General features: G+C 38.5%; 1 protein-coding gene across 4 annotated transcripts in view; it reads left to right on the forward strand.

Annotated features, from left to right (window-relative positions):
* The window catches only part of Dhx9 (DExH-box helicase 9), a 37,974-nt gene extending 15,977 nt beyond the window's left edge, over window positions 1-21,997 (forward strand). For all 4 annotated transcript variants that reach the window (XM_059280279.1, XM_059280281.1, XM_059280280.1 and 1 more), the window contains 22 exons: window positions 40-86; window positions 2,406-2,542; window positions 2,932-3,021; window positions 3,122-3,283; window positions 3,393-3,470; window positions 3,906-4,097; window positions 5,523-5,664; window positions 6,126-6,208; window positions 7,333-7,489; window positions 9,442-9,542; window positions 12,086-12,299; window positions 12,425-12,519; window positions 12,773-12,846; window positions 14,652-14,804; window positions 16,689-16,849; window positions 17,713-17,824; window positions 18,048-18,209; window positions 18,319-18,446; window positions 19,304-19,533; window positions 19,631-19,746; window positions 20,099-20,299; window positions 21,015-21,997. In XM_059280279.1, coding sequence (XP_059136262.1) covers window positions 40-86; window positions 2,406-2,542; window positions 2,932-3,021; window positions 3,122-3,283; window positions 3,393-3,470; window positions 3,906-4,097; window positions 5,523-5,664; window positions 6,126-6,208; window positions 7,333-7,489; window positions 9,442-9,542; window positions 12,086-12,299; window positions 12,425-12,519; window positions 12,773-12,846; window positions 14,652-14,804; window positions 16,689-16,849; window positions 17,713-17,824; window positions 18,048-18,209; window positions 18,319-18,446; window positions 19,304-19,533; window positions 19,631-19,746; window positions 20,099-20,299; window positions 21,015-21,693 — 3,514 coding nt within the window. In that variant the 3' untranslated portion in view covers window positions 21,694-21,997. The remainder of the gene's footprint in view (window positions 1-39; window positions 87-2,405; window positions 2,543-2,931; window positions 3,022-3,121; window positions 3,284-3,392; window positions 3,471-3,905; window positions 4,098-5,522; window positions 5,665-6,125; window positions 6,209-7,332; window positions 7,490-9,441; window positions 9,543-12,085; window positions 12,300-12,424; window positions 12,520-12,772; window positions 12,847-14,651; window positions 14,805-16,688; window positions 16,850-17,712; window positions 17,825-18,047; window positions 18,210-18,318; window positions 18,447-19,303; window positions 19,534-19,630; window positions 19,747-20,098; window positions 20,300-21,014) is intronic.
* The last annotated feature ends 2,961 nt before the right edge of the window (window positions 21,998-24,958 follow it).

Genomic DNA, 24,958 nt, shown 5'->3' on the forward strand with positions numbered 1-24,958 from the left:
ATGATAAATTCCTAACCTTGTTTGTATATGTTGTTACAGGAGCTTTATTGCAGAAATGACCATATATATCAAGCAGCTGGGCAGAAGTAAGTAGTCGCTTTTAAATTACTCTTAAGGTTTTTGCAGAGAAGATATTTTCACATTGAAGGCTTGAGCTACTTTGGTAGAACATACACTCTAGAGAAATAATAAAATTTTCCTTGAAGATACTTTTAGCCTATTATATTGAAAAATTGGATCATTAATTAATGGATAAGAGTAAGAGATGGAGTAACACATGAGATTGTGGTAGTTACAGACACTGTACACTAAAGTGAGAGCTAGATGTTTAGTCTCATACAGTTAAGGAAGAGTTATGATTCTAGGAGGGAAGGTGTTTATCAGTTTAGGTAAAGTTGAGGGAAGGAGGTGCACAGGGTATAGCATGAAGTGGATAACTACATGAAATCACACAGATATGGCCACCTGAGGTAAACTAACTGGTCTAGATGTGAAACTCCAGTCTCAGGCCTACGAAAGGTCTTTGCTAGGCACAAAACAAGCCTGCTTATTGTATTTGTCTGTTTCCTTAACTGATGTAGATTGCCTTTATAGAGGTTTCCTATAAAAATGGAAGCCTTTCAGAGTTAACAGTTACTGGAATAGTCATCTTGAAATATGCCAAAGAAACCTATTTGAAATGGCAAGTTTCAGGTCCCATAGTACCTACAATATTAGAATTTTAGAATATTACTGAAGTTCAGCACAGGTGTAATCTCCCAAACCACATATGCAAAAGAAGATAATGTAATATTTTAATGGTCAAATCATGAAGGATACTTAAAAGTTCAAGTTTAAAATAGAGAAATGAAATTTAACCAAGGTTTGATTAATAGCATTCAAAGCATAAAGGTAACTATTGCATTTGAAAGCCACGTGTAGTCAAAGTTAGACATGATGGTGGAACCTGTATTCCCTGTGTGGATTGTTAGGTAGAAGGGGGATAGCCTGTAAGTTCCAGTTCTGTATAGGTTACAGAGTGAAACCTTATTTTTAAAACAACAAAATACCAAAGATTAAGTATAGTCAAATGAATAGGTAAATTTGTGGATTTAGGAAATAAATTAGTTGGTAGATTGGTTACTTATTATACAGGGTAATGGCTTCAGTCCGCTCCACCTCAAAACAACTGTTGCCTGAGGTGCTTGCCTACCATGAACCAAGTTCCTGGGATGGTAACCATCTGTGTCCTGTGCAAAACATGGTCTTTTTCTTCTGGGTCTCAGTGATAATGATTCAGTGGCCCAAAATTAAATGTCTTGTACAAAACAAACCCGAAAACAAAATTTAAAGAAGTGTAAGGTCTGGGCTTGTAGCTTAGGTGATATAGTGTTTGCATACATTTTTGGGTCTGGGGTTGATCCTAAGTACAACATAAGCTAGGTAAGGTGGCATAGGCCTAACACTGGGAGATGAGGAAGGACTATCAGGGAAGTGTGTCCAGGGTATAGGGAACCTGTTCTTTAACCCAACACTTTGGATTTAAGGCCTGCCTGTCCTACAGTGTAGCCATTCAGGGCTACATGAGACCCTGTCTTAAAACAACAAAAATGGTTAAAAGTTACCCTGTGCTACATAGAATGTTGGAGACTATGCCATGACTACATGAGACCCTCTCTCAAAAACAAACAGAAACCATGAGAAAGCCATTGACCCTGAGAAAACACGAAATAGACTCATCTATCATAGGTGATAGAAAGGCGGAGATGGTGCCTGTATTCTTAAGACTTATAGTGTGTTAGGATAGAAAGATAGGAAATATCACTACCTGTTTTACTGGCATACTGTTACCTTAAATAGATTGTACCATACATTGTTCAGTTTATTTGATCAGAAGATGTAGAGGCATGTCCTGAAATACTTGGTATGTAATGAATTCTAAATTCTGCAACTTAACACATGCTTAAATTTAGCAAATGGAAAATTTTCATAGCCTATAGTCTCAGTCAGTGGTTGCTTTTGCTTTTTTGGGTCAAGTTCTAATGTAGCTCTGTCTTGCATAAAAACACAGTCCGCCTCTCATACTAAAGTTTAGGAGTCTTGGGCTCACGTAATACTGAGAAGCTTGTGATCATAGGTAAAGTCTTAATTCCTTAAGTGGAAATCTCTTGATGGATCTAAGTGACCACTATATACCCAATTTTAATTTTTTAGTCAAGTTTTTGAGTTTATAGTTTTTTAATCTAATTTAATGATGTGGTAATAATGATAATAAAGTGCCAGGCTTTAACAAAAGAATTAGTTATTAGGTTGTTGAATTAATTGCATTTGGTTAGTGAATAGAATGGAAAGACCTATGATGTTCTTAAATGTCTAGCTTCTGGTGATTCTTTATGCAGCTCATTTCTGTCTGGTAATCCTTATAGGGATTTTTGCACGTGAACATGGATCAAATAAGAAATTAGCAGCGCAGTCATGTGCCCTGTCACTTGTCCGACAACTCTATCATCTTGGAGTGATTGAAGCTTATTCTGGGCTTACAAAGAAGAAAGAAGGAGAAAGAGTAAGTATTTAGGCATAAACACTGTAAGTAACATAGTATTTGCCTAAAGGAGTTGAATTTATAGTTTGAGTGAGGAGTGAGTTGGGATCAGGGTCATTATAATGGAAATGGAAGTTAGGGCTTCTAAATACCAGGCAAATGTTTTACTTCTGAGCTATATCCTGAGCCCCAGCCTTAGTAAATCAAGCAGTTTACAAGTAAATCAAGCAGTTTACATGCTGTACTCTGTAAGATCCAATGAATGAATCATTAAAGAAATTCTGACTAAAAAGGAATTGTCTGTTATGTCTATAATAGTCCTATTAACAGCTCTATATTTTGGTGAAATTAGTAGTTTTGAATTCTATTAATGCATGTATTGATTGATTGGTATCACTCCTTTTTTGTAGGTGGAGCCTTACAAAGTTTTCCTCTCTCCAGATTTGGAGCATCAGCTGCAAAATGTGGTTCAAGAGCTAGATCTTGAAATTGTGCCACCAGTAAGCATATATACAGCTTTTTGTAGTTAACCTTATTTTAAAGTCTTTATTCAGAAAAGTGTCTTTATTTATTTATTTTGCCTTTTTTTTTTTTTATTAGCCTGTTGATCCTTCTATGCCAGTTATACTCAACATTGGAAAATTGGCTCATTTTGAACCATCCCAGAGGCAGAACGCAGTGGGAGTGGTACCTTGGTCACCCCCGCAATCCAACTGGAATCCTTGGACTAGTAGCAACATTGATGAAGGGCCCCTGGCTTATGTAAGTGGTTTCCAAGATCAGTTTTGGGGTTTCCTCCTTCGTATACTTTCTTAGTTCGGGGTAAAATAGATTTTGTTTAAATGGTTTTGTTTTTGTTTTTTTAAAATAGGCTTCTACAGAACAAATAAGCATGGACCTTAAGAATGAATTAACATACCAGCTGGAACAGGATCATAATTTACAGAGTGTAAGTGGTGAAGATTTTAACTATACATTGTCTAGTGTTTCAGAACATTGTAGTTAGATTGAATAGTGGATTTGTACCAAATTAATAATCATAGTTACTTCTGATGGTGGTGGCTGTTAATTTAGGAACTAGATATGGGTTGTGCTACTTGGTTGGTTTTCAGTATTAGATAATTATTTGAACATATTACCGCAAATCTAAAAAGTGTTACAAGTAATAACAAAGTGAGAAATACATTTAGAATGTTTATAGAGACCTAAGACTGAAATAGGGGACCACAAGACAGATTCTTTAGATTCTTTAGAATTGATTCTATTAGAGATATAAATGTTTTTATTCTATGAAAAATTTCAAGTAATAAACCAGTTAGAAAGCAGTACTTTCTTATGGAAATGATTCAGATGAAGTTTTACTAAGTGTTAACTTTTCTAACAGGTGTTGCAAGAGAGAGAGATGCTTCCTGTGAAGAAATTTGAACCTGAAATCCTGGAAGCCATTAGTCAAAATTCAGTTGTGATAATCCGAGGGGCTACTGGATGTGGTAAAACCACACAGGTTCCACAGTATATTTTGGATGACTTTATCCAGAATGACAGAGCAGCAGAATGTAATATTGTTGTGACTCAGGTAAATAGCAAGCCAATGTATGAGTTCTATTAACAGTTTGGGCTGGAGGATTATTTTGTTGTTGTAGTCAAATAAGGTTTCAATAATGTTAAGACAGTCACGAACGCACACTCGCTCGCTCGCTCACTCTTCCCCACTGCTCTCTTTCTTAGCACTGGTAATTTAACCTAGAACCTTGACATGCTAGGCACATGCCCTAACTACTTAATCCTATCATGTATATATATGTTTTTAAGGCTGTTTATAATTCTATCTATCTATATATATAAAATTTACAGCAAGATTCCATAAAGTTGACTGTGGACTGGCTTTGAACTCATTTTATACCCTAAGCAGTACTTGAACTTGAATCCCATATATCTGGAATTATAGACCTGAACCCCCAGACCTACTGTAGGTATGCAAGTACCCCATAAGAACTTAGGTGACTCAAGAAACCAAGTGATCTCATTTTTAAAAATACTGTTATGCTTCTGTAAGATAAGCTTGTGCATGAAACTGCTCAGGGATTGGGAGACAGTAGTAGCCATTACAAAATTTATTAGGTTAAACTGTTGGGTGTGAGAATCCTGACCTTTGGAAGGAGGGTAGAGCATTGCAGAATTTTACTGTGTAGTCCTGTTTGACTTAGACAAGGCTCACCTCGAACATTTCATCTATCTCTGCCTTCCATATGCCTGAAGGGCAGTAGAGTTAAGCAGTAATAAAGAGTGAGAGGGTCCCAGTTATGGTGACAAAGCATTTGGGAGAGAAAAAGTAGGACAGTGATAATAGAGTCAACATTAATGACATAGGGAAACCCAAACTAAGCCCCAAAGCTTTTCTTTTTAAACATTTTACAACGTATATGTGTGTTGCACATGTGGTACCCATGAAACTGTCATTACTAGGAGGTGGACTTAAAACTTGTGAGCCATCTAACATGGCTAGAGGCCAAACTGAGTCCTTTAACAGTTGAGTGAGTGACTTTATAGCTCAGACTCTTTAGGTGTAGCATTTGTAAGAACCAGTTTCCTGTAGGTTTGTTGGCTTCCCTAGTCATTTGTGATACCATGAGTTGGAAGTTAAAAGACAGTCTTAATTAAAAATAAAAAGCCTTTTTTTTATCATAGAAAGTTATATAGTCTCCACTTTGTATTAATATTTCAAACTTGGTAAAGATCATTTGTGTTAACTCATTTCTCTGTTACTAAGCTACCAATGAGAACTATTACAGTAATTTAAAATTTGAGCTGGGTGTGGTGTCTGGATTTTGAGAAGAGACTTGAGTATATAATCAGAACTTTAAGGCTGTTTATAATTCAATGGTTAATCAGTTTCTTAGTATGTAAACTAGGTTTTATCACCCATATAACAAACAGATAGACACTTTAGTAGTCATGAGTAATTTTGTAATTTTATAACATTTTTGTGCTTTGTTTTCAGCCCAGAAGGATCAGTGCGGTTGCTGTAGCCGAGCGAGTTGCTTATGAGAGAGGTGAAGAGCCTGGAAAAAGCTGTGGTTACAGTGTCCGGTTTGAGTCTATACTTCCACGCCCTCATGCCAGTATAATGTTTTGTACTGTAGGTCAGTAATGCATTGTTACCTCGTTTGCATTTATTGTCATCTTTTTCTTAAAACTAAAAAAAAATGTTATTGTGGTGGTGCATGTGTTATATTAGTGCTGTAGAGGCAGAAGTAGGCAAATGGCTGATTTAAGGCTAGCTTGGCCTACAGAGTGAGTTCAGGAAATCAGGACTATTCAGAAAAACCCAGTCTCAAAAACAAAAAAAATGTGATTCAGCATCTTAATTATTTATTCATTACCTTTTCTACAATGCTCTAAGATTGTGTTGAAACAGAGTCAGTTATCTAGGAATTTGCTTCTTTGATAAAGGTTTCTCTGTGTATGTAGCTTTTTTATCCAGGTCTAAAGAGACCATGTTGGCCTTAAAGGTATGTGCTACCAGCCAACCCCAGCCACAATTTTTTGTTACTTTGACTGTAACAAAGAAACATTTCTTAATTGTTTTAATTTTCTTTTCAAGGTGTGCTACTAAGAAAATTGGAAGCTGGCATTCGAGGGATCAGTCATGTAATTGTGGATGAAATTCATGAAAGAGATATTAATGTAAGTAACCTGAGTCAATTAAGAGTTTGGTTTGTCTATGTCTAACTGGAGAAATCACATGTCCTTGATCTTTTCTTCCTTTCTCCCATTGCTAAATACTACGTATTCAGAGAACCATCATATAATATGGTGGTTACTATGATCAGTGATCAGTAAGAGTTTATGTAACTTAGCAGTGTAGTAGTTTTATGGCTTGAGTAGCTAGTGGGATTGTATGATTAATTTTTCTTTGTATGTGATAAATTCTGTGCTTTTAGCAAAATGTTGGTGGGTGGTGATAGCTTACCATTTTAGATGCTAATAATAGTCATGTAAAATTATAAGAAAATTAAATTTATTTCTCACCCTTGTGGGTGCTTGATAAACCAGTATAAAGTTTTATTTTATACAATTGTAGTATTTGAAGTTTGATGCTACAAAACATTTTTAAAAACCTTATTATAGAAGAAAAAGTGTTTCAATCAAACTGTCCCAAATTGCTATTGGAATCTAGGAGTTAATTTTGTTTTTCTGTTTTAAAACATGGTCTTACTTTCACAGAGAATGGCCTCTGCTTTTCAGTAGTCATATTGCCTTAGCTTCCCTAGTCAGTTATTAAAAGTATGAACAATTACACCCAGATATTTTAGTAGTGAATTGGCTTGAGTGTTCACATACTAATGGTCTTTAGAAGTTCAAATTAATGTCCTGGAATAATACCATGGATGGTTAATACATGGATGGTTATTTAATATTCTACTTTAAAAGTGTTAGTTTGTCAAATAGATAGTATATCATACCCAAGAAATATGGAATGAGTGCTTTGCAGGAACATAGCTCTCCCGCATCTACTACATAGAAAACTCCACCCAGTTGAGAAAGGGCTTAATGTCATAGATACCAATTCTCCCTAAGTGGATTGGTGGTTTTTAATAACAGTTTTGACAAATACAGTGGGAGTATTTTGCTTTACAAATAGGACTTAACATGACTTTGGTTTTTTGAGATGGGGTTTCTCTGTAGAGCCTTTCTTGTACTTGTTTTTAAGTGGTGTCTGAAACAGAAGTTCAGTAATGTCTTAGGATTACCACAAACCTTAAAGGTGTATTTTACTACCCACTCAACTTGTGTTTTTATTTCAATAGACTGACTTCCTTTTGGTAGTACTACGTGATGTGGTTCTGGCTTATCCTGAAGTCCGAATTGTTCTTATGTCTGCAACAATCGATACCACTATGTTCTGTGAATATTTCTTTAATTGCCCCATCATTGAAGTTTATGGAAGGACTTTCCCAGTTCAAGGTAAATTTTCTGTGGATGTGATAGAAAGCAAAACATGTTTTGTACAGGAGAATTTGCATTTTCTTATTTCTGGAGATCACAGTTAATAGTTTGAAAGATTGAAAGCATGCCATATTGGCTCACAGCCTTCTATATCCTCAGTCCCAGGTGATCCAACTCTCTCTTGGCTTCCTAGGACATGTTAAAGAAAAAAGACAAGCCAATTTATCAAAAGCCTCAGCATTTGAGGGACCGTTCTTGCCAGTGGTGTTTTGTTTTGTTTTTTGAGTAAAACCAGATTTATTCACTTTTTGACAGTGCTTTCTATGCTTTTAAAACTTTTATCAACATAAAACATTTTATTTAAATAACATTGCACAGTCCAGTTGAAGAAATGAAAATATGCTAACAGATTTACAGTTTAGTGAAATGTATTTGTGTGAAATGAATATCCATGCTATGCTACTACTTTTTTGTTTTTTTCAAATAGGTTTCTCTGTAGCTTTTGAAGCCTGTCACTTTGTAGACCAGGCTGTACACTTTTTTTTTTAATTCAAAACTAAATGAGAGGCAGTTGAAATGGTTCACTTAGTGTTTGTTGTATAAGCACAAGGATCTGAGTTTAATCCTCCCCTAGCATCCCTCTAAAAAGCCAGGTATTGTGACGTAAGCTTGTAGACCTGGAGTGTGTTAGGAGAGGGAGGATCCCCAGGGTTTGCTGGCTTATCAGTGAGCTCAGATTTTATGAAAAGAGATTGAGAAAGATACAAATGTCCATACAAAGCACAAACAAGGTAAATGTACCTCTGAAGTAGAAGCTAATGTCATTTCCCCAGGGTATGGGTTTCAAAGTTCTAATATTTGTTATGCTTTTGTATTTTGGAACTTTTTTATAAAGAGATTAGTGGATGGTAGAGGGTAGGAACTAAGTTTCTTACAGATTACAGTAAGAAGTTGGAGATAGTGTAGTTACTCTAATAATGCTGTGAAGAGAACCTTGTCCAAAGAATGAAAAGCATTTATTTAATTGGAAGCTTGTTTACAGTTTTGGAGTTAGTCCATGATCATCATGATGAGCATGGAGGGAGGGAGGCAGGCCTGGCAATGGGGCAGTAGCTGAGTTGACAGAATCATTTCTATGCTTTTTAAAAATTGGGTCCAAAAAAACAAAATTGGTCAGCCTAGAACATCTGGTCGAAATAACTTACTGCACAGTTCAATTGAGGAAGTGCAAATAACACTGAGATGTAACAACTTGGTGAAATGAATAGCCTTGCCACTACATTTTTAAAAATCAGTCCTATAATCTGCAGGCAGAAGATAAATGGGCACAATTTGAGCAGAAAGCTAATGACGGTACTAGATTAAACCTAAAGTTTAAAATATGAATCTATTAATGTACAGAGTAGAAAAGTAAGTAATTACAGATTTGATGTGGAAACATATGTATAGGTGTTTTTTCTTGTAAATGAAATTTGACTACTACTCAATGAGTAGATTTGACGATATTTGTTCCTAAAGAGATAGTTCCAAGTGGCAGGGGAACACAACTTAATATAGAATAAAATTGGTGAACATTTAGGTGATGGTGTATGTGCTTGGTTTACAGTTTGGGGTAGTTGAAGATAAAGAAGATAGATTATAGAGACACTTCTCAGCGTTTTAGAATTTTAGGCACATTATTGATGAGTGATTTTCCAGTCTGCATTGAGATCCTGGTAGAGTATGACAATGTACACAGGTCCTTATTTGTTGAAAAACATGTATAAAGGGGGAACCCCAACTGGGTTTCTAAGATACATTTAAGAATTATCTCAATTTCTAACATTTGAAGGATACATACTTGTTTCCATTATTGAAATTTACTTAATAAATTTCACTTTCGCAGTTGGAATTGTAGATTAGCAAATAAGTTTACAGCTGTATCGTTCTGTAATTATCAATTATTTAACTAATTTGATTGTTCCTGACAGAATATTTTCTGGAAGACTGCATTCAGATGACCCAATTCATTCCTCCTCCAAAGGACAAGAAGAAGAAGGATAAAGAAGATGATGGTGGTGAAGATGATGATGTAAGTAGACTTCTCTTCACACCTTCAGGAATGAGGAATGATCAATGTGAGAATATTTGAGCATAAGCTCGGCAGTGGCACGCCTTTAATACCAGCACTCCGTAGGCTGAGGCAGGTGTGGATTTCTTGAGTTCAAGGCCAGTCTAGGCTACAGAGTGAGTTCCAGGGGATTTGTTTATTTATTTATTTTTTTACAAAGGCAGATCTTTGTGTCATGTTTCTGTGTTGTCACACACAGTACCTGGGAAGCTGATAGTCTAATTTTAGTTTTTTTTTTCCCTCACTTTTCCATTGGCTGCTGGGATTCAATTCAGGGCACCAACCTTTTGCTGCCTGCGCCCATATCCAATGAGCCTCACAGAATCTTTTGCTCCACTCCAGGTCTTCGGTTTCTTTAATTTTAATTTACAGTGTTGGGTGTTGGTTGAACCTAGGGCTTGCATTTGTTAAATTTATTCATTTAAAAGATATTTACATATATTTGGGATGTGGGGCCCGGGATGGCATCAAAAGACGACTCTCACGGCATGTTTTCTCTCCATTTACACTGGGTTCTGGGGAGCAAATTTATGTTGTATGGCAAATACTTTGACGTATCGTATGGACCCTTTATACTTCCTTGCCATTCATTGATGTCTTAGATTATGAGGGTTTCAGTTAATGCAGGCTTGAAACTTACATTCCTCCTTTAGCCTCCCAGGTACTAGGTCTGGCTTATCTATATCATGACAACCAGAAATGTAGAATTTGATAGAAACTAATAGGAAATATTTGAGTGTTGTGGTATATACCTATAAACATAGAGCTTGGGAGGCAAGTAGGGGGAATCGAGTTCAAGACCATCCTCAACTAGCACTGTTTGAAAACAGCCTGGGCTATGTTTCCTAAACACAGGATAAATACTTGAATCAAAATTTTATAAGTTCAAAGCTAGACTGGGTTACAAAAAGGGAAATATGTGTGGATACTATTTATGACTTAAGTAGGTCATGGTTCATTAATTATGAAGACAGTTCCTGAACCTTTCCAAAAACATAAGGAAACTAAGTTAGTAAGTAGAAGTATTAAAGAATCATATTTAAAAGTTTAAAATTGGGCCAGGCTTGGGTGCCTCACACCTTTAATCTCTGAGGATGCAAAAGCAGGCACATCCTCTAATTTGAGGTCAGCCTGATATGGGGGCACAAAGATTTCCTAGTGAGATCTGAGCTTGCTCTACACAGCAGGGCTGCATTAGGGGATGGTTTGACCACGTGCATGGTCAACAGGTGTCTGGAATGCTCTTCACTTGGCTGTGCTGGGGGGGGGGGGGTCTTTGCTCCACCCCTTGGCATTCCTTTAAAAAGCCCTTTAGTAGAGACAGAAGGGGTTGGTGGGTTTTGATCCAGGACCTCCTGAGGCCATTCTGTGTTTTCTGAATGTCTCTCTCCTGTACCCTGTGTATTCCTCATTTCTCCCTACTCAAGTATCCTGGGGGAATAATAAGAGGAAGCTGGGTCTCCCTCAACTTGGTCTACAAAGCAAGTTCCAGGACTGTTGGAAACTTACGCTCCAAACAAACAAACAAACAAACACAAAAAAACCCTTGGAGTTGAATTGTGTCTATATCCCAGGAACACTAAGATATTCAGTTTATCATAGGTTCTACCTATATTTATGAATATCAGGCTTTTTCTGAAGACATGTATATGTGCAGGTGCTGCAGAGGCACAGAAACAGGTGTGTGTCCCAGGAGCTCCTTAGTTGTGAGCCACCTGTTGTAGGTAATAGGAGATGAACTTGGATATTTGCGTAATCTTAACTGCTGACCATCTTCTCTGGCTTTGGGGAAGTTGGTCTGTCAATTTCTGTTTTTAGAGACAGGGTTTCTTTTTAACAGTCCTGGCTGAAAGTCAACTTTCTAACCACCTTAGACCAGGCTGGCCTTGAACACAGAGATCCACCTGCTTGTGCCTCCCCAGTGCTGGGATTAAAGGTGTGTGCCACCACTCCCAGCAGAAGTCAAATATACCAGGCCCTCTTTGGGCCTCGAACCAGCTCATAACACGGAAACTTAATAAATATTACTTATGAATGCTTGTTTCTTGTTAGCTCTCATAACTTGACCTGTTTCTTTTCATCTGTGTTTTACGTCTGGGCTTTTAACCTTCCCTTCTGTACGTGATACTGGCTGCCTTTCTGGCTGACTCCCTCTTTTACTTCCTCATTCTCTCCTCTCCAGATTCCTATTCATTGTCTCAGCCTGCCAGCACTGTCTATCCCTTTCCTGCCTAGGTATCTGTCATTTGGTGCCTTAGGCAGACAAGGTGAAACAGCATTATTAAACAAAACGTAACACACCTTTACACGGTTAAGAGTAATCCACAGCACTGACTTAATTAAAGTAAGACTTTCTATATTCCTTAGCACTGATCTCTTAATGAATGTATGACTATCTACTCTAGGGTTAAACAGTATTGTTAGATGTCACTTTCCTAGAAAAAGTGAACCAAAGAGACTTAGGCTGTAATAATTATGACAAATCATGTTCCCTTTTCTTGCAGGCAAATTGCAATCTAATATGTGCTGACGAATATGGGCCAGAAACAAAGTTGAGCATGTCTCAGTTGAATGAAAAGGAAACTCCTTTTGAACTCATTGAAGCTCTCCTTAAATACATAGAAACCCTTAATGTTCCTGGAGCTGTGTTGGTCTTTCTGCCTGGCTGGAATTTGATTTATACTATGCAAAAGCATTTGGAAAATAATTCACATTTTGGTATGGTTGAGTTCTCTTGTTTTACTTTTGTCCTGGCTAGTATGTTTCTGTGTTTGAAAATGTGTGTAATGGAGAACAGTGTTTGAACTTGCTCTTACTTGTAGTCCTGTCCTTTTGTATTGTAGGTAGTCATCGATACCAGATTCTACCTCTGCATTCTCAGATTCCTCGGGAGGAACAGCGCAAAGTGTTCGATCCAGTACCAGACGGAGTAACCAAGGTAGAAAAGGCATTCCAGTGAGATCAGATGTGATACAGATACTAACATTCCAAGAGCTCTTCGGAAAATATCAAATATTAAATAGAAAAGAGTCTTCCACTTGCTAAGCTTGATAGACTCCTCCCCCTTTTTATTCCTGTTGGCTGTGATGTCCCTATACTAGGTGGTTTGAATGACTGATTATATATGTTTGAATGTATAATGTTTTCTGTAGTGTAATTTTTGTTTTCTTTTGCTTTTTTTTTTTTTGCAGGTTATTTTGTCCACAAATATTGCTGAAACAAGCATCACCATAAATGATGTTGTTTATGTCATTGACTCCTGCAAGTAAGTTCCCAAGGAAACCGTTGCCTTTTTGAGTGTTAGCAACTACCAAACTTTATCAATTAACCTTTTGTTTAATTTTGGTTTTAGTAAGATTTTATTTTTATCAGTGCTTTGTCTGCATATGTGAACTGGAATTAGAGATGTGAGCTACCATGTGGTACTGGGAACTGAGCCCCAGGTCTTCTATAAGACAGCCACCGACCCGTCTTTCTAGCCCCTAATTGTTCGTTTTGGTTTTGGTTTTTTGAAGATAGGGTTTTTCTGTTGGTTTTTTTGTGCCTGTCCTGGATCTCACTCTGTAGACCAGAACTCCCAGAGATCCCTTCTGGTACTGCCTCCTGAGAGCTGGTATTAAAAGCGTGTGCCACCACTGCCCCGCTACCCCTAATTGTATTTATTTTGAGGTCATTTGACTGTGTAGCCCAGGCTCACCTCCAGAGATTTTTTCTTATTGAAGCACTGGGGTTTATACCATAGCTTTGTACCATCATACCTAGATTTTAACTTCATTTTCAAATGTTGTGCTTTTATACCCACACAGATACCATATGTTTTGTATGTACTGATGTAGTTTACAAGAGTACAGACTAACCAGATTGAGTAGACAGCAAAAATGAAAATGTACTACTATGGTGTTTTCTATATAAATATAACCATTACTTAGTGTGAGACACTCCTTTAAGAAAGTAGAGCGCGGGCTGGAGAGATGGCTCAGCGGTTAAGAGCACTGGCTGTTCTTACAGAGGTCATGAGTTCAATTGCCAGCAACCACATGGTGGCTCACAACCATCTGTAATGAGATCTGGTGCCCTCTTCTGGCATACATAATAAATAAATAAATAAATCTTTTTTTTAAAAAAAAAAAAAAGAAAGACAGTAGAGCGCTGCAGCCTCGTGTTGTGGCATCTGTCAGTCTTGCATATGTGAGTTGAGCCTTGGCATTGTCTACAGGTAAAATTAATTTTGTAGACAATAAAACCAGTTAGAGCTGCCTGTTGTACATTTATTTTCTGAATATAAGCATGTCATGTTGGAATTTGATTTACCAATAATTATTTTACCCAAAAGTCAATAGCGTTTTACTGACTTCTCAGTCAGTAAGTGTACCATTAGCTATAAATTTGAATGATTTTATAATTACTTGTGAATTTGAACATGCCATGGGATCACTCTTGTTTGAGGTGCCCAGTTTGACTTGAACCTCCCCCAACCCCTTATACTCAGGCCTCACACATGCCAGTTGTTAGTTCCCCTATTGTTGAAATATAATCACACAGCACTGTTAATTTTAAGGAAGAGTTTTTGGTTTTTTATTTTATTTTAAGCTTAATGTTGTAGAAGACAAGAGTCCTTTGTACATAAATTTTTTTGAGACAGGGTCTCCAAGTTGTACATGCTGGCTAGAATTTACTCTAGTCTGCACAGGTTTTAGCTTGTGATCCTGCTTCAGCCTATTGAGTGACTTAAAACGATAAGCCTGAACCACTAGGCTTGGCTTTCATTAAAATTTATTGAGCATTATTAATGCACATATATCTTCATAAGCAGATGTTAGTGATTGTGTTTTCCAGTGTATATGTACTTTTGCACTCATGCATGCACGTTTGTCCTCTGTATACACCTCATTTTCTGAAATAAGGTCTGTCAGTGAGCTTGGAACTCACTGGCTGACCAGAGAACTTCTAAAATCCAGCATGTCATAATTTTGCTTAGTGTAAGTGGTACAGATAATGTTGGTTTATCTTTGAATAGATTGGCAGTTAAGAGAATATGAAGTCATTGATTTATTACTTTTTCCTATTTAGGCAAAAGGTGAAACTATTTACTGCTCACAACAATATGACCAACTATGCTACTGTGTGGGCATCAAAAACCAATCTTGAGCAGAGGAAAGGGCGAGCTGGCCGTGTGCGACCTGGGTTCTGCTTTCACCTTTGCAGTCGAGCTCGTTTTGATAGGTAAAGTTTTCTTCTTTTTTTGGTCATATATAGAAGCCAGTGAACATCTTGGAGAAAACCATCATTTGGGTTCTTGTTAAGCTGATCCAGTGAGGGTCAGTTTTTAAATAAGGATGAACATTCTTTTATCCTTATACATTTCTATGCAGTCTCCACCCTTACCTTTCTTGTAAACTCCATACCTATGTTCTGTAAACAACATAACAGTGTTGGCTTATTTAGTAAAAGGATTTGTGGACATTAAGTAGTTCCATTGCTTTATCACTTTGGAATTACCTATGATACTGAATATCTAGCTTTTTATGTAAACCACAACTTAAAATTATAATGCCTTTGCATTTATGGACTTTTTCCCCCTCTTTTGGTTAGTGGCCTGAGACAGGGTCAAACTCTGGCTTTCCTTGAACTTGAGGATTTGCCTGTTCCTGCTGCCTGAGTGCTGACATTAAAGACCTGTTGCACATACTCTATCAGAGTATTTCATGTTTTTATTTTTACATCACCTATTTCATAGTACTCATTCCCAAGACATACAGGATATAAAAGAAAATGAAAGTTAAATGATGTACTTAGAGGATAGGCATCAAGTAATGAACTAGAATAGAAAAAACTTGGTAACTCTGATTTACCAGCAATTATAAACGTTGGTTTAGGTCAACATAGAGCTGCAACATTTAGCTTTTTATTCTTTTTAAAATATTAAAGATTGTCTTTGGGTTCAAGGAACAAGTATTTAACACATTGATTTTATGGTAAAACCACCTACTAACTCTTGATGGTTCAGTTGATCTTTAGCATGAGGGGTTTGTCCCTGGTGTGGTTAAGTAATATATACTCACAAACTATTTTTGTAAACCTTAAGGTTTTAGAGTTAGAATCTCAGCCACAAACAGTCAGGGTTTCTCTGTGTAGCTCTGACTCTTGTAGAACTCACTCAGTAAGCCAGGCTGGTATCAAACTCAGAGATTGACCTGCCTCTGGCTCCCCAGTGCAACCACTGCCGAGCTGCAATGAGTCTTTATGACATTTTTATTAGAATTGCTTCAATTTAGAAATGTGAACTTCTTGTTTTTCAAGCCAGGGTTTTTCTCTGTGACAGCCTTGGCTATCCTGGAACTCTCAGATTTTTCCTCCCTCTGCCTCCTGAGTGCTGAGATTAAAGGCGTGTGTCACAATACCCAACTAGAAATGTGGATTTTTTTTAAAGGTTATTTACTTATTATGTATACACTTCTGTCAGCATGTATTCCTGCATGCCAGAAGAGGGCATCAGATCCCATTATAGATGGTTTTGAGCCATGTGGGTGCTGGGAATTGAACTTGGGACCTAGAAGAGCAGTTAGTGCTCTTAACCTCTGAGCCATCTCTCAGAAATGTGGTTTTATTAAGGATTCTGTTGATCCTGTTCTGTGATTGAGTTACCACTAAATGCTTGTAACATAGTAATACACTCTAGGTTTCCAAGGCTAAGTATTAATAATTTGTAAGGTTTCTTTTTTTGTTCCAAAAATGGTTGGCACTGGGAGCCTTTGGGGATAATAATAGACTTTGTCTTGCCTTTTGTTGAACTTAACACCATTTATTCAATACATGCTTGTTAAAAGCCAGGACCTGTAGTAGCCAGAAGTGGAAATGGTAACATTGACTTTTTCATGCTCCTTCACTTAGTTGAAAAGGCATCCTGGCTGTGAGAGTCAGAAGCCAGTTACAATCAACTAATCCATAAGGCAGGTTTGTAATGAATAGGAAAAGTTTTACGGTAGTTGTAAAAGGATCAGAAAAGGGCCACCATGTACCTACACAGTTTCTGTATGTCCAGATTTTATCAGATTGTCATTGTATACATAGGTGAAAATGCTCTCTTTCTGCTTCTCTATATTTTAGACTAGAAACCCACATGACACCAGAAATGTTTAGAACACCTTTGCATGAAATTGCTTTGAGCATAAAACTTCTGCGTCTGGGAGGAATTGGCCAATTCCTTGCAAAGGCAATTGAACCTCCACCCTTAGATGCTGTAATTGAAGCAGAACATACTCTTAGAGGTAAGTGCTACTGCTATACTACCATAGCCTATCTGTCTTTACCTGACAAATCTCGCTTAGCAAGTGTGTCAAATGAAGATAGACTTGGTAGAGCAGTATTAATTAGTAAAGGCTTCTTAGGTAGTGTCACAATGTCTGTGAGCTTGAAGGATGAAGGAGCATAAATGAGTTTCATTTAGAAACCATTGAAGGAAAATACAGAAGGCTACATCTTTTTTGTTTTTGTTTTTTGGGTTTTGTTTGTTTGTTTTGGTTTTTTGAGACAGGATTTCTCTGTAATTTGTGTGCCTGTCCTGGGTCTCACTCTATAGACCAGGCTGGCCTCGAACTCACAAAGATCCGCCTGCCTCTGCCTGCCTCCTGAGTGCTGGGATTAAAGGTGTGCATTACCGCCGCTTGGCTCCGAATGCTACATCTTAATCAGTGCACGGATTACTCTTGGACCTTGTATGTCATAGAGGGTTTTTTCTCCCCACATCTCACATCTGTTAAGGGTCGAGTGCAGTGAAAAGTGGGGGCATTGCAGCCAGAAGGGCTCTGTTGATCCTGGACTCTGACACTCAACTGTAAACTTCAGTTAGCCAGAGTCTGTTTCTTGGAATATGTTGGTACTTAATGCTGATGCTATTAATATATTACTGGTTGTCTTTGGGTGATAGGCCATCCCCATTTGCCTAGAACCTGTTTTATAGTGGGTTTTTTGTTTGTTTTTCAGTCAGTATATCAGAATTGGGGGTTTTGGTTATGACTGAATTGTTTGCTCTAGGCATTTGGCATTATATTTGACTCTTGCTTTGACACATAATGAAACATTTACATACGTTTATTGACATTATCACTCACAAATAAGTATTTTCCCACAGAACTTGATGCTTTAGATGCCAATGATGAATTGACTCCTCTGGGACGAATCCTGGCTAAACTCCCCATCGAGCCTCGTTTTGGAAAGATGATGATAATGGGGTGTATTTTCTAGTAAGTACGTTTTCTAGTTGGTAGTTAAGAGATGGGATAGATTTCATAAAAGCAAGGTGGGCTGCTGAGGAAAAAAAACTAATGGTAAATGTTAGTTAATTTACAGGCTAGTGTAAGGAAGTTCTTTGATGTTGCTTCAGTGTCCTAGCCAAAAAAGGGTTCAATTCCCATTTGGACGCCTTTTGGCAAAAAGATTGTGATTCACTATTTGACTGTTTTTCAGTGTGGGAGATGCTGTCTGTACCATCTCAGCTGCTACCTGCTTTCCAGAGCCCTTTATCAGTGAAGGAAAACGCCTGGGCTACATTCACCGGAATTTTGCTGGAAACAGATTTTCTGATCATGTGGCTCTTTTATCAGTATTCCAAGCCTGGGATGATGCTAGGTATGGGCTTAAAGGCAATTACTATAAGAATTCAGTGAACCTTTTGGGTTCATAATCATCCAAGGTTGCTGAGCCTTTGAGTATGAATGCTTTTTCCATTATGTTTTAGGATGAGCGGAGAAGAAGCAGAAATACGTTTTTGTGAGCAAAAGCGACTTAATATGGCTACATTAAGAATGACTTGGGAGGCCAAAGTACAGCTTAAAGAGATTCTGATTAACTCTGGCTTTCCAGAAGGTAAGACCTCTCCCATTTGTCAGCTGATCACTGTGGCTCATGCTGGTAATTTTAGGATCCAGGAGGCTAAAGCCAGAATAGAATCATTGAGAATTAAAGGATAGATAAGCCTGTACTAGTTAGTGTGTAACAAACACTCTTTCTCAAATACAGGAAAAAGCTTCACCCTGAAAAAAGATACTTTGTGAACTGTTGTCATAACTACATGTACAATGACGGCAGAGTAGTTAAAATAGTCTCAGCTATTTGTTTGAATGTAATATAGTTCTATGGTGAAACACTAATCCAACTCTCTGTTTCTTAATAGTAAGTTGAGTTTGTCTTTTCTAAGTAGATTAAACTTTGTGAGCTGGAGAGGATTAACTAAAAATAGAATATATTTGTTAGTACCAGAAAGTAGAATTTTTGAGTTCTTTGTAAACTAACATTATTTTCCCGCAAAATCAAAGGAAAGGGGGAAAACATTTTTTTGCACATTAGAAAGAATCTAATAATTTTGAGGTGATGCTGCTATCCAGCTATTAAAACTAGCTCTTTAAATTACTTAGATTCATTCAGGTAAATCTAGAATTGAGGTTTATATCACATTGCTATTGGCTTTTCCATTCAGTGATATGAATTGCTAAGGTGTATCTTGGCTGAAAATAGCCTTCATTGTGGTAACTTCCAGATTGTCATTTCATCTTCTATACTAGTAGTAAGAATAGCGGATACTTTCGTGTTGAGTCTTATCAGAAAAGCTCCTTAAACTTGATTTGTGTTGGAAAAGTTCTGAGAAAGTTGTCAGGGGACTTAGCAGAGTCATACTATTTCTCTCACCTAATTTTTAAAAACCTTTTCTCCAATTTTTTTAACAGATTGCTTATTGACACAAGTGTTTACTAACACTGGACCAGATAATAATTTGGATGTCGTTATTTCTCTGCTGGCCTTTGGTGTGTACCCCAATGTATGCTATCATAAAGAAAAGAGAAAGATTCTTACCACTGAAGGGCGTAATGCACTTATCCACAAATCATCTGTGAACTGCCCTTTTAGCAGCCAAGATATGAAGTATCCATCTCCCTTCTTTGTTTTCGGTGAAAAGGTATGAAGATTTAAGAAGTTTGAAGGATCATTTTTCTACTCATGACATAGCTAATTACCATCCGTGTGTGACATTTTGCCTTATTTTTAACCTGCAGATTCGAACCCGAGCCATCTCTGCTAAAGGCATGACCTTAGTCACCCCTTTACAGTTACTTCTGTTTGCCTCCAAGAAAGTCCAGTCTGATGGGCAGATCATATTTATAGATGACTGGTATGTGCTTTCAGTTGTAAACTCCAAACTAAATTCTTAGAATTGAGATTTTTTTAGAATTTAACTCTTTTCAAATAAGGCAGGACTTCATGGTTAAGTTTAAGGTTCATTTATAATGGGTTTCTTGGAGAATTGCAAATCTTGTCTGGTTCATCATAAACAGATTGGTCATTTTTTTGAGAGGTTAATGCTGACTATTCATATTTACATTAAGTAGGTTTAGGGAATGCCTAATTCTAATAAGCAGTTAAATTAATTTCAGGAATTAACAAATGGGAGGGCAGTTTGACAGATAGTTATCTCTCTTTCTGTGTATGGACTTAGTTTACTGTCTCGTTTCCCTTCATCTTAGGATCAGACTGCAAATATCACATGAAGCTGCTGCTTGCATCACAGCCCTCCGGGCAGCCATGGAAGCTCTGGTTGTTGAAGTATCCAAACAACCAAATATCATCAGCCAGTTGGACCCTGTAAATGAACATATGCTGAATACAATCCGTCAGATTTCTAGGCCCTCAGCTGCTGGTATCAACCTTATGATTGGAAGTGTACGGTGAGTACCTAATTAAATTCATGTGTCTATAGCTTTTGCAGAATTAGAATTATTAAAATTAGTTGGTATTTGGTAGAGTCCTTTAAAACGTATGAAATTGCTCTTTAAATATTATAATATACAAATATAAGGAAAGTCCTTTGGATCTTTATCAAGCTAATTGCTTATTTTAGTATAGCTGAAGTGTTGACACGCTTTATTAATTCTGGCTTCTTTAACATGAGTAATAAAAGACCTGTAGGAGCCAGGCGGTGGTGGCGCACGCCTTTAATCCCAGCACTCGGGAGGCAGAGGCAGGCGAATCTCTTGAGTTCGAGGCCAGCCTGGGCTACCAAGTGAGTCCCAGGAAAAGCGCAAAGCTACACAGAGAAGCCCTGTCTCGAAAAACAAACAAACAAACAAACAAAAAACCTGTAGGAGCCAGACATGTAGGGAGGGTGTAGTTTCTGAGAGGTTTCCACCAAAGACATTTTTCAAAGTTGATGTAGAGGGATTCCTTGTTAATGCCATGAATCTAGAGCAATTTTATTATACATTGCGTGTTTTAATGTGGATAATATTTATTCACACTATGGGAAATTATTAAAGGCATTTGTTCCACACAGGTCTCATTATTTGGTCGAAATTCAATTACTAGGGTTCTGAATTTAGCAAGTTTCAATCCCCTGTACCGCATATGCAACTAAATGGTTGATTGTTTTCTTGCTTTTCCTAGGTATGGTGATGGTCCACGCCCTCCCAAGATGGCCCGATACGATAATGGAAGTGGATATAGAAGAGGATATGGTGGGGGAGGGTATGGTGGGGGAGGATATGGCGGCGGCTACGGTAGTGGAGGTTTTGGAGGAGGCTTCGGAAGTGGTGGGGGAGGCTTCGGAGGTGGCTTCAACAGTGGCGGGGGTGGCTTTGGTAGTGGTGGGGGAGGTTTTGGCAGTGGTGGGGGAGGCTTCGGTGGTGGAGGAGGCTTCAGTGGCGGGGGAGGTGGTTTTGCTGGTGGCAGAGGTGGCAACTTTGGGGGTAGTGGAGGCTTTGGAAGTGGTGGGGGAGGCTATGGTGGAGGTGGTGGTGGCTATGGTGGAGGTGGTAGTGGTGGTGGCTATGGAGGAGGCAGTGGAGGCTATGGAGGTGGAGGAGGTTATGGTGGTGGGGAAGGTTATAGTATTAGCCCCAACTCTTACCGTGGAAATTACGGTGGAGGTGGTGGTGGGGGATATAGAGGAGGTTCCCAAGGAGGCTACAGAAACAATTTTGGTGGAGACTACAGAGGATCTAGTGGAGACTACCGTGGATCTGGTGGGGGCTACAGAGGATCTGGAGGGTTCCAGAGAAGGGGTGGCTATGGAGGTGGTTATTTTGGACAAGGAAGAGGAGGAGGGGGTGGGGGTGGCTATTAAGACTTGTGTCAGAGCCTGTGCATAGACAGTTTAAAAATGCATGCTATGTGTTTTTTCTAAGATGTTTATTTGCACCCTAAAAATAAACCCATTTTCCATTAAATCTGTAGCTTATTGTAGTTTCAAGCAAGAATGTAGACTAGTGATTTTGTTTATATTATGTAATGTAAAATATGACCTATTATACAAGTATCATACCATACAGTTTGTATTTTTTCTTCAAGGGGAAAAGGTTTGCCTTTTAACTTGACATTTTCTTGGTTTTCATTTAATAGAAAATAAAAATAAAGTATTACACTGAAAATTGGCTGTGTAGTTGATGGTCTTTTTTTATTTTTTTACAAAGAGTTTGAGCCCACATCCCACCCTCCCTGCTTTAGGGGTCTCAGTATGTCTAAAAACAGCTAACTGGTTTGCCTCAAGCCTCTGCTTCCCAAGGACTGGGATTAAAGGTGTGTACCACTATACTGACTACAAGCATTTTTGTACGTTGGTGAAACTCTTGACCTTAGTGAAAAGAAAAACCAAGGCTTTCTGTTCTATTCCAAATTAGTCGTTGCCCCCCCCCCAATAAAAAAGGTGGGGGGGCAGCAGTATAAGCTATAGAAACCTTGAACAAATGTTTTATCTACACAATGAACAAAGGTTGGTAAACTTTGTCTTATTTAGTATTTGGGGTAGAGAAGAGCTTAGCCAGTTCTTTCCCATTAACATGTGTATCTCAAAAGAATGTAAAGCTTAGAGGTGTTTTGATACTTAAAATTTCCAGTAAAGGGGCTGGAGAGATGGGTCAGTGGTTAAGAGCACTGACTACTCTTCCAGAGGACTAGGGTTCAATTCCCAGCACCCACATGGCAGCTAACAACTGTCTGTAACTCCAAGTTCTGACACCCTCACATAGATATACATGCAGGCAAAGCACTAAAGCACATAAAATAAAAACAAACCAATTATTAAAAAAAAAAATTTCCAGTAAATTAGCGGAGTTATGGGAACAAGGAATCCTGGAAATTTAACACACAGCCTGATTCTAGACAAGCAAATCCTAGGTCTCTAGGGAGGCTGTATTGTTTGAGGGAGATAACAATACAGCAGAATCCAAATTGAATGGCACTCTGCTGCACTGCTGCACACCGTCTTGGGTAGATGGATTGGGCATACTTTTTCCAACATTTTTTCTCTGTGCATCTTTTGGTTTAGTTGTTAGCTATGTTTTCCCAGTAAGCTATATTCCCATTAGCATAGATGCTTTTAAGATTCTTCAGTCTATAAAACAATCTCCAATTGACCCATTTCTGTGTGTATGAATATAGGCTTTAGCTATTTAGTTGATTGTTTTATCCAGTCAGATCTTCCCATCTGTGCTCTTCTATATCTATCTGGCTGTCTTAGCTTGCTCATAAAACATCTACACCTACACTCAATCCATTCTCTATAGTACCGCTAATGCCACCTTTTACGTAGAGGATAAAATCTCTACTCACTCTCAAAAGCCATACTGAATACATACAGATCACAGTGCTTCTGACCTTTCCATGGTGTGAAAAGGGCTGTAAGGAGCAGAAAATTTGCCAGGTGGTAGTAGTGCAGGCCTGTAATCCCAGGGCTCAGGAGGCAGAGCCAGGTGGATCTCTTGAGTTCAAGGCCAGCCTGATCTACAGAGCAAAATCCAGGACAGGCACCAAAACTACACAGAGAAACCCTAAAAAAACAAAATCCTGTAATGCACCCTTTGGTTAGAAATAAGAGGCTGAATTGTATTCCCCCTCTGCTCCCCACCCCCCCCCCCCCCAAAAAAAAAAGGCTCAGTGAAATGAGATTTTTAACACTGCACTTTTCAGCTCTAGTTTGTTTTCCGTATTTGGAGGTTACAGACTGTTGGCCCAACGTCTGAAAGCGGTGACCTTTTTTCACATGAGAATGAAGTCCGAGTACCAATTAGAGTTTGCAGAGTGGCTGACCTCACTGCACTCTTTCAAGACAGGGTTTCCCTGTAGAACTCGGAGATCTGCCTGCCTCTGCCTCCTGAGTGCTGGCATTAAAGGTGTGCCCCACCCAGCTCCTCACTACTTCTGTGGGTTTAGTGTTTTAGCTGTTACTACCCTAGTGGGAAAAAGGTGAAAAGAAATTGTTCTGAATAAAACTGGGGAAAACACCAGTTCCAGTAAGTCATGTTCTAATAAACTGGAGTGTCAGTTGTCAGACTGGGGAGTGTCTGAAAGCTGCAAGTGATAGTATCCAGTGAAGCCGCATTCAAAATCTGGACATCTGTGCCATGGGAACAGATCAAGAGAAAGTGAATGGTTACCTTCAGATCTGTCCAGACAGCAGGAAGCCAAGCACAGTTGTCACACGATATAAAGAATATCAGGAGTGGAATTGGATTAATGTTAACGAAATTGTTTTTGATTTCTAAAATTGTTTCTGTATTTCACTGTATTTGACAAAGTTGTAGATATAAGTTACTGTTGGGAAGACAGGAAAATGCAAGGATGGGTCTGTATGCCTTTAATGTGGCTTTTACCCGATGTTCCCAACACTTGTGGGACAAATGAAGCTTAACTACTGAATCAGCATTGAATTTTGTCAGACTTAGTGATCCAGCAGGATTTAGCTGTTGTGTGAAAGAGACAAGGAAGCCTGTGACAGATGGTTTGTCCAAGTCAGACTCGTGAACCAGTGATTGTGTGTTGCTTTTTGTGTGTGTGTGTGTGTGTGTGTGTGTGTGTGCCTCCAAAGTAGAAGTGGGCCTTGGACCCAGGCAGACATGGATGCTGGTAACTGAACCTCTTAATGGCAAGAGTCCTTTGACCAGCACATGAAAAGTTTGTGGATGAGAGGTTTCAAACAACTTAAAAGCCAGTGCCAACAAATGGGAAGAGAAATATGAGGTCATCTCCTTTTAGTTAAATCAGAATCAAGTGCATACAGACGGGTTTGGGGGTGCCTTGGGGTTTCTATTGCTGTGGGAACTGGCCAAAAGCAACTTGGGGTTGAAAGGGTTATGAAGGAAATCAGGGCAAGGAGTGAAGCAGAAGCCATGAAGGAGAGCTGCATACTGGCATGCTCAGAGCTTTCCTGTACCATCCAGGACCACCTGCCTGGGAGTGATACCACCCACAACGGGCTGGGCCCTCCTCCATCAATCCTTAGTCAAAATGCCCCACAGGCTTGCTGCTTTGCAAAAAGATTGTCTCCATTGAGGTTCCCTCCTCTTGGGTGACTACTTATCAAGTTGACAAAACACTAGCCAGCGCAAGGAGTA

The sequence above is a fragment of the Peromyscus eremicus genome, chromosome 15 (genome assembly GCF_949786415.1).
Source record: "Peromyscus eremicus chromosome 15, PerEre_H2_v1, whole genome shotgun sequence".
In the NCBI taxonomy this organism is placed as follows: Eukaryota; Metazoa; Chordata; class Mammalia; order Rodentia; family Cricetidae; genus Peromyscus; species Peromyscus eremicus.